Source organism: Dipodomys ordii, unplaced genomic scaffold (assembly GCF_000151885.1).
Source record: "Dipodomys ordii isolate 6190 unplaced genomic scaffold, Dord_2.0 Scaffold55, whole genome shotgun sequence".
NCBI lineage: Eukaryota > Metazoa > Chordata > Mammalia > Rodentia > Heteromyidae > Dipodomys > Dipodomys ordii.
Window position 1 is genome coordinate 3,878,414 of NW_012267271.1, and position 15,516 is coordinate 3,893,929.

General features: G+C 51.0%; 1 protein-coding gene across 6 annotated transcripts; it reads left to right on the forward strand.

Moving 5' to 3' along the window:
* The first annotated feature begins 282 nt into the window (after positions 1-282).
* On the forward strand, positions 283-10,572 carry Slc2a8 (solute carrier family 2 (facilitated glucose transporter), member 8). Of its 6 annotated transcripts, none has more exons than XM_013021402.1 (10): positions 283-398; positions 494-659; positions 805-1,011; positions 2,801-2,900; positions 6,351-6,550; positions 7,146-7,292; positions 7,423-7,531; positions 8,163-8,336; positions 8,646-8,801; positions 10,130-10,572. In XM_013021402.1, exons 1-10 carry the CDS (start codon positions 343-345, stop codon positions 10,213-10,215), a joined length of 1,401 nt encoding a protein of 466 aa, XP_012876856.1. In that variant the 5' UTR covers positions 283-342; the 3' UTR covers positions 10,216-10,572. The 6 variants fall into 6 exon arrangements, with proteins under 6 accessions (XP_012876856.1, XP_012876852.1, XP_012876853.1 ...); XM_013021398.1 differs by having other exon boundaries at positions 8,646-8,791; XM_013021399.1 differs by having other exon boundaries at positions 7,149-7,292; positions 8,646-8,791.
* Positions 10,573-15,516: the final 4,944 nt, after the last annotated feature.

A 15,516-nucleotide genomic window follows, 5' to 3' on the forward strand; every position in this document is an offset into this window, starting at 1 on the left:
GGACAATATTGCTCCGGACCAGGGGCAAGCGTTCCGTCCCCCGCACGAAGCTCCGCCTCCTCCTGTCAGGGGACGCTCGGTCTAAGCGGGGAGGGAGGGGGTCTAATGAACCTCACCAACCGGCTATGCTTCCATTGGTCTATTCTGACTGGCGGGCGGGTTCTAGCGCCGAGCTCATCCCTGCTTACGCTTTCATTGGCTCCTACTGCTCACTCAGCAGTCCTAATCCCGTCCCAGCACTGCCCATTGGCTCGCACTAGTGGAGGAGCTGGAGAGGCAGCCCTCGCCCGAGCTGTGGCGGTTCTGGCGTCCGAGTCGGCGGGGCGAGCGTGGGGCGCCGACATGACGCCTGACGACCCGGAGGAGACCCAGCCGCTCCTGAGGCCTCCGGACCACAGGTGAGTGGCGGGGGAGTCACGGCCCGGGACGCAGCCTTGCCGGGCCCGCCCTCGAGGCCCAGCGGCTCCGCTCACCCTCGGCCCTGTCCTCGCAGCAGCGTCCCCCGCAGCCGCCGGGGCTTCCTCGCCGCCTTCGCCGCTGCCCTCGGCCCGCTCAGCTTCGGCTTCGCGCTCGGCTACAGCTCCCCGGCCATCCCGAGCCTGCGGCGCGCCGTGACCCCGGCCCCGCGCCTCGACGATGAGGCGGCCTCCTGGTTCGGGGTGAGATCCCCCGCCCCCGCCCGCCCTCACCCCCCGACGGGCGCCGCCACCCTTCTCCCACCCTCCATAACGTGGGACCCCACCCCTTCCTTCCGAGGCCCCCGGGCGGAGGCCCGCTCCTCACCCGCGCCCGCCCCGCTCCCAGGCCGTCGTGACCCTGGGCGCCGCGGCGGGGGGCGTGCTGGGCGGCTGGCTCCTGGACCGCGCCGGACGCAAGCTGAGCCTCCTGCTCTGCACCGTGCCCTTCGTCCTCGGTTTTGCCGTCATCACCGGCGCCCAGAATGTGTTGATGCTGCTCGGGGGTCGCCTGCTCACCGGCCTGGCCTGTGGTGTCGCCTCGCTGGTGGCCCCGGTGAGTGTCCCTCCAGCTCCGGCCGCCTGGGTAGATTGGGGCATTATCTCCCCAAGCCCCACCACGCCTCTGGAAGGCACCTGTTATTACCGCCGCTTTCCAGATTAAAAGTAGGCTTCAGAAAAGTGAATTACTGCCATGTCTGCAATCCTAGCTACTCTGAGTCGTAGTGGTGTTCATTATAGCAATTCAACCGAGTAAGGCGTACAATCAAAAAGCATTGTTGCCACGCACTGGTGGCTCAAGCTTGTAATCCTAGCTACTCAAAGGCTGAGATCTGAGGATCATGGTTCAAAGCCAGCCCAGGCAGGAAAGTCGGTGAGATTCATCTCCAATGAACCACCAGAAAACTGGAAATTACGCTGGGGCTCAAGTGGTAGAGCACTAGCCTTAAGCAAAAAGAGCCTGGGGGGTGGGGGGGCGTGGGGAAATAGGGAACAGCATTGTTGCTGGGCACTGGTGGCTCACACCTATAATCTTAGCTACTCAGGGAGTTGAGCTCTGAGGATCAAGGTTTGAAGATAGCCTGGGCAAGAAAGTTTATGAGACTCATTTCCAATTAATTACCAAAAAGCTGGAAGTGGAGCTGTGGCACAGTGTGGTACAGTGCCAGCCTTGAGCAAAAGAGCTAAGTTCAAGCCCCAGTACCAGCACGCACACAGCCGCAGCTGTCAGCCATCAGGACATTACTCCAACCCAGTACTGTCCCACTGAGGTGTGCTTGTTTTACTCTACCTGCATGATGGCCTGGCATGGCACCCGTGGATGGTCAGCACAGCCTCACTTTGTGGGTTTAATCCTCCTTATAAGGAAAATCCTGTTTGTCTCTCTGGCAAAGGCTGCCCATGACCCAGTAATACTCTTCTGCAAGCCCCCATGTTAGGGTCTCTTACCAGGGGGAGTATATTACTCATGAGGTAGTTGTTAGGGTTTCATGAGACTCTGCACCCAAAACCCATGGCCCTGGCATGGTCTGTGGCCCCAAGTGGCTGAAATTACTGGATAACTAGAGAGCCACTGCTGGCCCCAGGCTAGGAGGACCTTCCACCCAGTCCTCCCCTTGCTGGAGGTTAAAGCATCTTCTCAGGGTGCTCCCTGGGTCGCCCTCAAAGCCCTCATTCATTTCTCCTGTATCCACTAGGAGGCAGAGCTGTAAGGAGGCTGTAAATTTTGTTTTCAGGGTTGTTTTTTGTTTTGTTTTTGTACTGAGCAGAAACACCAGTCTTGGTCCTAGACATAAGGTGTGAGTGACACCCTGATGGCCCCTGGTAGTGGCTGAGATAAGGAGTTCCTGTGTTTCAAGGCAGGGGCTTCCTTAGCAACCTGGTGGCACTTGGGGCTGGTCAGCAAGGCAGAAGCTTGTGCCCCACCACACTCCAGATGTACTGACTGGTAATCTGCACCTTATCAAGAGCGTTTATTTCTTTGGCTGTACTTGGATTTGAACTCAGGTCTCCTTAGGCTTGCCAGGCAGGTGCTACATCACTGAGCCACACCACCAGCCCTTTTGTGTACTGGCTATATTTGAGATAAGGTCTTGGTTCCTGCCTAGGCATGGTAGTATGTGCCTGTCATCCCAGCTATAAGGGAAACTAAGTCGCAGGGTTGTACTCAAGCCAGCCAGAACCCAGAGGAGCCTATTGTAAAAATAACTGAACTAAAAGTGTTGGGGGCATCGCTAAGGTGGTAGAGCATCTGCCTACCATACTCTGTGCCCTGAGTTCAACCCCAGTATCACCCAAAAAGATCTCTTGGACCTCAACTAACATTTTGTGGTACTTGGCGGCAGGTATATATCTCAGAGATTGCCTACCCGGCAGTGCGAGGGCTGCTTGGCTCCTGTGTGCAGCTGATGGTCGTCATCGGCATCCTCTTGGCCTACCTGGCAGGTAGAGTTTGCATCATCTCTTTTGATCCCTGCTGATGTTTCTCTGGCCATTTTGTAGATGTGGAAACTGATGGCCATGGTACCAGGCTCCAGACCTGAGGATGTGAGGAGAGAGCTGGCAAAGGTCATGGCCCTGCTTCTCAGAAGTAGCCTGTACCAGAAGTGTGGGGAGGACCAGCTGGTCATCCTAAAGGATTGTGGTGGGGAGGGAGCACTGCAAGCATGTTCTACCAGGAGCTTGAAGCACTGAGCCAGTCCCTCACTCAGCGTGAAAGCACTGGATGCAGTGCTGCAAAGTGCCACATGAAGTGGACTGGTTCCTGGGACCCTGCGGAGCAGGCGGGGCAGCCTGGAGAAGCTTCAAGGGAGGTGGTGTTCTCTTAGGAATGAGAGGAGAGAGCAAGCTGACAGTTGTGCTAGCTGCTGTGTGACCTTGGCCAAGTCCCTCTGCCCTCGAGCTCTTAGCAGGGTGGACTAGATGACACAGGCAAAGTGTCTGACAGCAGATCCCAAATGAGAACTGGTAAGGGATGACTTGAGAATGACAGACAGGTCCCTGGCCAATCGTCTCGCCTGGGGTGCATGGCCTCTACCTTCTCACTAGATGACACCCAGGTCCACAGTCTTTCATTTACCAACCTGATCATATCAGAACCTTTGTTTGTTGTTGTTGTTGTTGTTATGGTTGTTTTGCCAGTCCTGGGGCTTGAATTCAGGGTCCGGACGCTCTCCCTGAGCTCTTTTACTCAAGGCTAGTACTCTACCACTTGAGCCACAGCTCCATTTCCAGCTTTTATGGTAATTAGAGATAAGAATTTCATAGGCTTTCCTTCACAGGCTAGCTTCAAATCACAATCCTCAGATCTCAGCCTCCTGAGTAGCTTAGAGTTACAGGTGTGAACCACTAGCACTTGGCCAGTTTTTGTTTTGTTTTGTCTTGTCAGTCATAGGGCTTGAACTCTGGGTCTGGGCGCTGACCCTCATCTCTTCAGCTCAAGGTGAGCTCTCTACCACTTGAGCCACAGCACTACTTCTGGTTTTCTGATGGTTTATTAGAGAAAAGAGTCTCACGATGGACTTTCCTGTCCGGGCTGGCTTTGAACTGTGATCCTCAGGTCTCAGCCTGAGTTGCTAGGATTACAGGTGTAAGCCACTGGCACCGGGCCTCTTGGCCTGTTTTTGTTTTAATGAATAGGCTATATAGCCCAGGTTAGGCTTGGACTCTCAATCTTCCTATCTCCCCCACCTCCCAAGTTACTGAATTTTTTTTTTTTTTGGGTCCGGTGGTGGGGCCGATCTCTGGGCCTGGGCGCTGTCCCTCAGCTCTTCAGCTCAAGGCTAGTGCTCTACCACTTGAGCCATAGCGTCACTTCCGGCTTTTTTCTTTTTGCTTATGTGGTGCTGAGGAATCGAACCCAGGGCCTCAGGCATGCAAGACAAGCGTTCTACCACTGAGCCATCCTCCCAGCCCCCAAGTTACTGAATTTATAGGCCTATACATGCCCCACTATACCTACATCAGCAACAACTTTCTTCTCCACAATGCTGGGGACTGACCCCAGGACCTATGCGTGCTAGGCAAACACACCCAGCCTTCAATCCAGAAATCTTGCTGGCAGGAGCTTTGCAGTTAGTCGGAGCCACCTCTGATTTAAGGCTAAAGACTCAGGCATCACTCACCCCCAGTGGCTACTTCTGGCTCTCTCGGTGATCAGCTTCTGTGAGTTCTGTTCCACTAGTGTACGTTAACTGAGACCCCCAAAGCATCATGGTGACACCTTTGCTTCACATCAGGGCAATAATACCTCCAGAGCCAGGCTTTGCTATAGCAAACAGAATATGTATTCCTATGCTACCACCATCCCCAAACAGAAGACTACATGGCTGTCATCAAACCATTCCATAGGGAATGGGGGATAAGTAAGACTTGATCTGAGAGGTAGAGAGCCCTAACCTCAGTAATTTCTAGGTCCTTTGGCTTTGTATTAGTCTCAATAACTCTGCACTGCTGTTCTCCCTATATCTTCCAAATGCCATTTACAATTAATTTCACTTGTATATCGATCAATCTTCAAGAAGTATCAGAGGAGAGGGCATGTCCAGTGGAAAGTCTCCCCGCTCTGTCTCAGTTCCTCCCCTGAGCAGCTAGCCTGGCCTGCTTCTTGGTGGACTCAGGAGAGTCTGCACATGTGTGAGGACTGCATCCTATATGCAATGGGGCCATGTTATTCCATGGCCACCCACAAGCCAGTACTTCATTCCTTGTTTTGTGGCTACTTACAATCTTCTGTCACTTAACACAGGAACACATTCTGAGAACACATTAGGCAGTTTTGTCACTTTGTGAATATACCAGAGTGTACTTTCAAAGACTAAAATTCCTGGGTCAAACACCAGCTACGACCTCTTGATACAATCAAGAGATGTGATAACTCTGGGCATGGTGGGACACGCCTTAGTCCTAGCTACTTGGGAACTAGCACCAGGAGGATCTTGAATTCTATACCATTCAAGGCAAATTAGTAAGATCTTGTATCAAAAACAAAAGGGCTAGGATCTTGGCTCAAATGGTAAAGGCCCTGGATTCAATCCCAGTACTGGCTATGCAAGAGACATGGTGACCTAAGTCTGTAATCACAGCTACCCAGGAGGCTAACTAAGGAAAAGTTCCAGTGACAGCATTTCAATCAACAAGCCAGGCATAGCACTAAACATTTGTATTCCCAGCCAAATGGGAAGTGATAGAAGGATCTTGGACCAGGCCAGCCTGAGGAAAAAAACATGAGATCCCACCTGAAAAAGAATTCAAGTAAAAAAGGGCTAGAGAGGTATGATTCAAGTGGTAGAGCACCTGCCTAGCAAATGTGAGATTCTGAGTTCAAACCCTAGTACCTCAAAAAAAAAAAAAAAAGAGGGTCATGGTAACACAAGATGTGTAGCAAACTCTTTTTATATAAAGAACCTTTTTCTTGTAGGTAGGAACACACTCCAAAATGATTTTTTAAAGTAATGGTATAACAAATACATCAACCAAGAACTCACATCTTAGCAAGCATTCTGTAGCATGTAGCATAATTTGCACCTGCTATGCTTCTGTTCTGGCAGTGCAGTAGTGTGTTTACACCAGCATCATCACAAATTGGGTAGTGATGTTACCATGGTGACAGCACATCAGGTGATGAGAATTTTTCATTTCTGTTACGTTATGAGGACATATCCTGTAGGCAGCCTGTCATTGCCAGAAGCCAGAACTGTAATTCACTGAGTAGAAGAAACATAGTGATGTGTGTGCTAAGGTCCACACTGCAGTAGCTGCCCCATGATGTCTTTTAGAACAATGTTGTCAGTATCATTAACCAGTGTGAAAATAGCTGGGGCAGAGGTATTGAGTCCCTGGAAATGGCAAGAGGATTAAGCTGGCTCATCCTGAATCTAACATCTGCCTCTCCAGGCTGGGTTCTGGAGTGGCGCTGGCTGGCTGTGCTGGGCTGTGTGCCCCCCTTCCTTATGCTGCTGCTCATGTGCTGCATGCCTGAGACCCCACGCTTCCTCCTCACTCAGCACAAGCGCCAGGAGGCCATGGCTGCCCTGCAGTTCCTGTGGGGCTCCGAGCAGGGCTGGGAAGAGCCCCCAGTGGGGGCTGAGCACCAGGTGAGAGGCTGGGGGTGGATGACAGGGGCAGCTTCCAAGGTGACATACCTGGCAGATGGCACCTTCCCCTGGTCCTGGGAGGACCTGTGCTGTCCTGCCCTCAGGCAGGGGCCATAGGAGCCTTAGCAAGGCACTGGCCTCAACTCACTGGGAAAGCCTGAGCCTTGATTTGCAGGGAAAATACAGATGCAGAGCTGAATGGAATTATAGGGCAGGGAGACAGGTAAGATCCTGGGACTGAAGAGATAGATTGCTGTGTCCCAGTTGTGTAGCCTTCCCATCTGTAAAATGGGAGGCATCTCATGGCGGTGCTGAGGACTGAGGGCAGAGGCCTGGGAAAGGTGCTCAGCCACTGCCAGGCCCAAGAAGAACACTGAGTGTATTGAAGCTGGTTGGGACTCAGGGAACAGAATAGTCTTTCTTGAATTTGTGGCTGCCCAACCAGTCAGAAAAAGCCTCGGGAGTTATAGCCCAATTTACTACACAAATTGGGAGGCTACGCGGATATGGGAGGGCAGGGACCCACTCCTCTTCAGGGGGCTCAAAGTGGACCCTCAGGACAGAGTAGAAACACTGCAGGCCCATCTCCATCCAGCAGGGCTTCCAGCTGGCCCTGCTGAGGCACCCTGGCATCTACAAGCCCTTCCTCATCGGTGTTTCACTCATGGCCTTCCAGCAGCTGTCAGGGGTCAATGCTGTCATGTTCTATGCAGAGACGATCTTTGAGGAGGCCAAGTTCAAGGTAAGAGGCCTTTGCCCAGTCTGCCTCACTCAGACACCATATGCAAGAGGCTGCTTCATCCCCAAGTACAGGACTGGAGAGAAAGCTGGCTCTGCTCACCCGCCCTCCCCATGTACCCCCCACCCCCCAGGACAGCAGCCTGGCCTCCATCATCGTGGGTGTCATCCAGGTGCTGTTCACAGCTGTGGCGGCCCTCATCATGGACAGAGCAGGACGCAGGCTGCTTCTGACCTTGTCAGGTAAGGCCTGGGGTGAGGGGTCAGCCCTGTGCTTATGGGCTGCTCCAGACCAGGTCTTTGCCAAGGCCACCGGCTGCAACAGGACAGCTGAGCACCGATGAGGACAAAGCTAGAGAGCTAATGAGGCTGTGACTGCCAGTGAGCTCTTCACCAAGCTCAGGTTCTTTAGCCAGCCTTCATGGCTGGCACCAGTGCACAGAGGGAAACTGAGGAGGAATGACCTAGAAGCTTGAGGTTCTTTTGGGCAAGTAGATTGCCCTCTCTGAACCTCCATTTTTCCCTCTGTGAATGGGGACAGAGCAGCACCTCCCCCAGAGCTGCTGGGTAGATCTGGATTGGTCTGCCAGAGGACGTTCTAGACTCTTGGTTTTGGTGCCCACTAGGTGCAAGCTGACCCTAGGTGAGAAGCTGCGGCTTCTGTGACTGCGCCTGCTCTAGCAGGTGGGGAGGGTTACTTGGGAACTTCTCAGAACTTACTGAGGTCTTGAGTCCCAAGGCAGGGTGGTCAGGTGCTGTCCAGTCAGAGCTCTCAAGAGTCAGGTGCCAGAATGCTCAGCTGGCCTCACCTAATGAGTTCAGCTGCCCGTCAGCAGCCGCACAGCCCCCTGGCCTATTCCACCCTTGCCTGCAGGTGTGATCATGGTGTTCAGCGCAAGCGCCTTCGGCACCTACTTCAAGCTGACCCAGAATAGACCCGGCAACTCCTCCCATGTGGACCTCCTGGCCCCTGTGTCTGCGCAGCCCGTCGATGCCAGCGTGGGGCTGGCCTGGTTGGCTGTGGGCAGCATGTGCCTCTTCATTGCTGGTGAGAGGAGGGCCGGGGAGGCTGGCCCTGTGGCCCCTGGAGCCTAACCTCTGTATGGCCCTGGCCATGTGCTAGGTAGAGAGCTGAGCCCTTCCCACCCTTTTCTCTGACAACCTATAAACAGGCCCCATCTTTGTTTCACCTTTCAGAGACCAGTCCAGATGACTTAGGAGGGTAGGGGCTGACCCAAGGCACCTCGGGAGTTAGCTCAGAGCTGGCAGCCAGCCCCTCAGACCCCCAGGCTGGAAGCTGGGTCTTCTTGCAGGGGAGCCCCCCCCTGTGGACTTTGACACTATCTTGCTCACGCAGGCTTTGCGGTGGGCTGGGGGCCCATCCCCTGGCTTCTTATGTCCGAGATCTTTCCTCTGCAAGTCAAGGGTGTGGCTACCGGCGTCTGCGTTCTCACCAACTGGCTCATGGCCTTCTTAGTGACCAAAGAGTTCAGCAGCCTCATGGTGAGTGCAGGTCCGTGCATCTCCCCCCTCCTCACGCAGCCAGCAGAGAAGCACTTTTGCTGTATTGTACTGGATCCATGTAAGGAGGCCCTACTATACCTGAGACCTGTCCTTGGTCATGGGTGAGGTGAAGACCAATGTGCTCAGGCAGGCAGGGAACCCAGGCTGTGACCTCTAGAGCCTTCTCAGGCCATCTTCATAGGAAGTCAGTGTGTCTGGCCTCCCCAGCTAAGAACATCAGGAGCCAAGGCCAGGAGCACACAGTCTGTGTAGGGAGAGTCAACAAGCCTGACCATACCCTGGTCACTTTCTTGCTGTGTGACCTTAGGGATAATGCTTACCTTCTCTGAATCAGAATAGTTGGCTGAAAACAGAGGAGGGTAGCAATACCTTCCTCTTCCAGTTGATGGGAGCATTCAGTGTTTTGCTGCCCTCTCATGGTGAACTGACACAGATGTGGTCCTGCCCCATGGCATCCCAGCCACCAGAGAGCTTCTGGAACAAATAAAGCAAGCCATTTGTTTAGTCATTCATCCCTCCAGGACTCTCGGTATGTACCATCTCTAGGCCCGTTAGAGGTGCCAGAGACTGAGTTGGAGAGTCTTGGTTTCTGGCAAGGGCCAGGAAGTTGGTGGGCAATGGTGGGAAGACAGGCTGAGGCATAAGGAGGAAGGTCAGTAAGCAGCAACGACGCCCCTAGCCTGGAACCTGCTCAGGCAGGGCTCCCCTGGAGTGCATCCGAGAGGTCAGGGCAGGGCCTGCCTGGAGTGGGAAATATAAGAGATGAACAACAGGGAGGGAGAGAGGGAAAGAAGCCCAAAAGGAGTTGACAAAATAGTGACCTAGACATGCCCTCTCCAAGAAGCCAAGAGAAGGGAGAGGTGGGGTCACCAGGGACCAGAGGACTAGGAGCTGAGAAGATTGCTCTGGCAGTCTGCAAGGTCAGATTGACTGAAGGGTCTTCCCACCCTCCCTGAGCCAATGTCCTGTCATGGCAGCTGTCTGTACCTACAGCCCTCTGTGAGCATAAAGAGAATCTGCTGGGTTGGGAACCTGGAGGGGGGCCGTGTCTGTAGACCTGGGATTCCCAGCAGGAGCTAAGCTCTCACTGACAATGCATCATTGACATGACCCTCAGTTTCCCCAGGCACACATCACCACTAGGCACTCCTCAGCCCAGGCAGGTGGACTGGATACTGGACTACCCTCCACTGAGATGGTGGAGATAGGATTGGTCTGGCTGGTCCCAGCAGGGTGGGCTAGAGTCTGGTGCTACCCAGGTTCTGTGGAGCCTCCTGGCCTTGCCATACCCACAGGCAGCCTTTCCTCTCTCCCCAGGAGGTCCTCCGGCCTTATGGAGCCTTCTGGCTCGCCTCTGCTTTTTGTATCTTCAGTGTCCTTTTCACTTTGTTCTGTGTCCCTGAAACCAAAGGAAAGACTCTGGAACAAATCACAGCCCATTTTGAGGGTCGATGACAGTCCCTTTCTGTGTGAGATGCCTGCCCCTGCTGGAAGGCTTTGGACTGTGACTATGAATTGGACCTCAGCTTGAGCCTGGGCTGGAACCCAGGGCCATAATTCCTTGAGCCCACTTCCTGTCCAGCTGTCACAGCCCAGCCATTCAGGCTGTGACTCACCTGACCTGGGGTCCAGTCTCTGCTGCTGCCCTGTGCAATCAGAACATCTGTGAAGAGCTCTGCAGTCCTGTGCACGTTTCCTTCGTGACACTAAAGCGCCAAGGAGGAAGCAGGGTCTCTGTCTCCTGCTTCCTGGCTGGAGATGGTCTTCTCACATGCTTATGAGGAAGGAAATTTATTTGCTAAATAAAGATTTGACTTAGAAATCAGGTCATGACCTCTTTGTGTGAGCCTAGTTTAGGAAAGAGTTCCCATGGCTCTATATGCCCTCCTGCACCCTGCCTAGAGTGTCCTGGGAGTTCACACCTCTAAGTCAGCCATGCTTCTTCTTGGCATTGGCAAGTCATTTCTGCCTCCTCTCGGGCTCACTTTCCTAGGCTATTATCCATTAACGCCTGTTGACTTTCAAAAATTAAAGATAAAAGGCCTCTTATTTGACTTTAATGGAGTTAGAAGTCTTTTAAAAAGTTTGTGTGGGGCTGGGAAGGTGGCTCAGTGGTAAAGTGCTTGCCTTGTATGCATGAGGCCCTGGGTTCAATTCCTCAGCACCACATAAGTGAAAAAGCCGGAAGTGGCGCTGTGGCTCAAGTGGTAGAGTGCTCGCCTTGAGTTGACGAGCTGAAGGACAGTGCCCAGGCCCAGAGTTCAGGCCCCACAACCAGCCAAAAAACAACAAAATAATAATAATAAACAAAAAAAAATAAAAAGTTTGTGTGTCAAACACTGGTGGCTTACGCCTGTAATCATAGCTACTCAGGAGGCTGAGATCTGAGGATCTTGGTTCAAAGCCAGCCCAGGCAGGAAAATCCATGAAACTCTTATCTCCAATTAAACACCAGAAAACCAGAAGTGGCGCTCTGGCTCAAGTGGTAGAGTGCTTGCCTTGAGCTGAAGAGCTCAGGGATAGCACCCAGGCCCAGAGTTCAAGCCTCATGACCAATAGCAACAAAAAATTATTAATACACGTTTTTGGTAACACAATCATGAATTGTTTTTATAGCAGTTAACCATCTGTAAGGCACTGCTCTAAGCACTTTACAATGATTAGCTAATTTATTCAGGTAAGGAATAAAATAGTCACAGCTTCCCTTCTCAAATAAAAGATCTCTCCTGACACCTATATTAGGTATTCAAATGAATACCAGATTTGGAGTTGCCTTAAGCATGATAATATTCAATTATTCCCTGCTGTTTTTCAATGCTTTTTTTCCCCCATAAGAAACATCTTTATCTGCTCCTTTCTACTATGCTAGCTGTTAGGGGGATCCAGTCTGTTCTTTGCTGCGCAGCCATTATCATAGGTTTTCAGTTCAGTGAACTTCTGGATTGTTTCCACCATTTCTTGGGTTCCATTTTAATTTTCTAGAATACACCTTCATAGGGCTACCATTCCCTGATTTCAAATATCAAGAAAGGGTTCTATATCCTTGAATACCTTTTTTTTTTAAGGCTTTAATTTCTCAAAAGGTGTCAGTTTTTCTTCATTCCTGCAGTGCTGAGGATGGAACCCAGGGCCTTGTGCATGCTATCACTCCAGACCCAGCCCTTGTGTCCTCTTAAATGGCCATTGTGGCTAATGAAAAATACATTCCTAGTTAATTCTATAGGTGAATCATTTTCTTTTAGAATCTCCCAAAAAGGATGAATGTAATTGTTGGTCTTTTCATCAGTAGTGAAATTTTGAATCTCTGTATTTTCTTCTGAGAATCTATTTTGTTTCTTTACTCATACTCCACAACCCTTCATGTTTTCTTTCTAGAAATTGTAGACAGTACTTCCTGGCGTATCTTCCTTTCTCCCTCCTCCTCCTCCTTCCCTCAGCATAATTAAACCCACAATCAGAGAGGGGAAGGATAGAAATATAATGGTATGAATTTGTTCCAAAGAGAGTATGTATGGAATTATCACAGTGAAACCCTTCACATTACTAATGTATGCTATGCTTAAGAAGTTGGGGGGGAAAAAGCAAAGTAGATTCTCCTCTGGGGCCTGAAGGAGTACAGCAATATCAGTATTTTGACTTTAGGCCATGAAGACTCATTTCAAAGGAGACCTTCAAAACTAAGCACAAAACTGCAGGAATCCAGAGTGAAGGGTTTATCTCAAGGAAATGTGATCCACATGACAATTACGCTGGCAAAAAGAAAAAAGGCACCAGCAGTGAAGGGAAGGGACAGGAATCGCAGAAGAGGCCCTGGGACCCTCACACTTGTTTCTACTTTTCAAGTAATCCATTCTTTCCTGAGGCTTATGCAGCCCAGTCCTGCCTCAGCCTGAGGGCCAGGCCAGCCACCCTGAGTGCTGGCACATTGAACCCTCTGAGCACTCTGTTCATGCGCCACATACAGTTCCCACAATGCTTGGTGGCCTGGTTGCTTCTTGTTCTAGGGCCACCCCAGCTTGAGTCTGGCACTCCAGAAAGTGTGCAAATCATTATGGAAAAGTGAGTCCTCTGATAAGGACTCACAGAAGGCCTCTAGAAGGCACTGTAGTCAAACCCACCGGCCAAAAAGGGCTTTGGCCAGGAAAGACTTCTGGGAAGTGTAGTCCTATGGAGAGGCTGGATGCACGCACATGGCCAGACGTGCCATGTGGAGGTACCCACCCCCCGCCAGAGCTGCAGTTGCTGGTCTTCAGAAGTTGGCCTGTGGGAAAGGTAGTTGTCCTCAGCTGGGCAGGTGGGCCAGGCCCGAGGGAAGGAGAGAAAAGGACTGCTTAGCCCGGGTACAATTCAACGTGCCCCTGGAGGCGGGCTATGTGCAGCAACCCCAATGCCAGGCCTGACCCTAGGCGGAGCAAGGTGAATGGTGCAGATCCAGCTTCTGGTTCCAATTCCCCCCTTAGAGCTGAGTGAGGAATTCTTGATAAGGAGCCCAGGACTCCTTGGGCAAAGCCTGATTGGACAAATGCCTAAGTAGGCTAAATGGGTTGCTGAGAAGGAAAAAAGGGCAAACCCAGGGATGCTGAATCCCGTTTGAGAGCAGGTGCACCAGGCTGTGTGACACATACACTGCCATACTTTTGTAATCTGGGGTTGCGAACTTAACAGACTGCCTGTTTTCTTAGTGACTCTCGTTTATTTTAGCTTAATTTTAAATAAAACCTGAATTTGTAATAAAGGACAACCATGCCCTGATATTATTAACCATCTTTTGAAATATTTGATACTGGGTTATCAGTTTTCTCAAAACTGATATTAAGTTCACTTAATAAACCTAGTAAGAGGGGCTGGGAAGGTGGCTCAGTGGTAGAGCGCTAGCCCTGAGCTGAGGGACAGCGCCCAGGCCCAGAGTTCAGGCCCCACAACTGGACCCAAAAAAAAAAACCTAGTAAGACAACCAGTACCCCGAACTCAAAATCCAGTAGTTGGCCAAGGGACAGGCGTGTCACAAACAGGAGGGACAACGCATCCAGGATGGGAGGGTCAGAACCCCACTGCCTCTTTGGTTGCTCATGAGTAGCACAACTGCCATGAGCAATACTTCTTGCTCTCCCAATCAGCAGATACCCAGATGCAAACTTCACTTACCAGCAACATGTATGCAGTTTAGTGGAAGGTTTTTACCCAAAGCACCAACCTCATAAATCCAGACTCTAGAGAAGCCCTACAAATTTTGTAACAAGCATAGGAAACTTAAGTGAGCTTGGCCCTTACATTAAGTCAATAAAAACCATACAAATATGCTTAAGTGTGGCAAAGCAATCAGAGCTTATCTAGACTACTCACTGGCTTGATGCCTCCAGTTGGGTTTTACTCAAGACTTGATGCCTGAGAGAAATGGGAACACCTCACAGCAGGCATGTCAGGCTATCTCAGTTCTGCTGAGGATCTCTAATAGCTACTTCCAGTGTCACAGCTCATGTTCCAAATGAAATTCAAAAGTCCAATTTCATCCCATTGTAGATCAAAACTATCATGTACTACAAAAATATGTACTAGTTGGGCTCAAGCGACTGAACTTCATCCCTCAAAATCTACTGGGGTGGGGGGACTGGGAAGATGGCTCAGTGGTAGAACACTTGCCTTGCATGCATGAGGCCCTGGGTTCCTCAGCACCACATAAACAGAAAAAAAAGCCGGAAGTGGTGCTGTGGCTCAAGTGGTAGAGCACTAGCCTTGAGCTTAAGGACAGCAAGCAGGCCCAGAGTTCAGGCCCCATGATGGGAACCCCCCCAAAATAAATCTACTAGGCATTTGTGGCACAGCTGTTAACTCCAGCACTCAAGAAACAAAAACTAGGCCCTGCCTGAATCAAAGAGGGGCAATAGCTCCCTGATGCTCAAAGATTAGGCTGAGAAACACTAATAGACTCTATACAGATAGTGCCTTTTCTCCTCCCCATTTTTGTCCGTCCTAGGGGCCTGAACACTGTCCCTCACCTTTTCAGCTCAAGGCAAGGATCCTGCCAGTTTTGAGTGGTTTATTGGAGATCAGTCTCATTGACTTTCCTGCCCAGGCTGGTTTTGAACTTCAGTCCTCAATCTCAACCTCCTGAGTTAGCTAGGATTACAGGTATGAGCTTCTTCCCCATTTTTTATTGTCTATCCTAGGGCTTGAACTCAGGGCCTGAGTGCCCTACCACTTGAGCCACAGACATTTCTGCAACAGCTGGCCTCAAACCTATGCCCTCACATCTCAGCCTTCTGAGTTGTTGTAATTACATGAGTGAGCCACCATTGCCTGGCTCTCATTTAAAAACCAAACAGTTTACAGAAGTATTATGTGCTGTGAAAAGTGTGACTCTGTACTTCCCATTTCCAAGTACTTGTGTACCATGAGGGTTACAGTAACTAGCACCAGGCCATGTGGTACACAAAGGATAGGACCAGTAAATTGGTCTCTTAAGAACAAGCGCCAAACCTTTAACTTCAGTCTTGTTTCAGGACTAAAATTGGTAAATTTTTTCCAGTGGTTTTGAAAAAAAAACTTCATCCACAATAAAATGAATAGAACCACAAGCTGGAAAGCTCCTTCCATGCATCTTTCCTCTCCCAGGTTTTTTGCAGCTAGTTCGATACAGACCATAATTTGTTACCCACAGTGCTTCATAGGTTCTGCCACCACACCCCACAATGAACAAGGAAGCC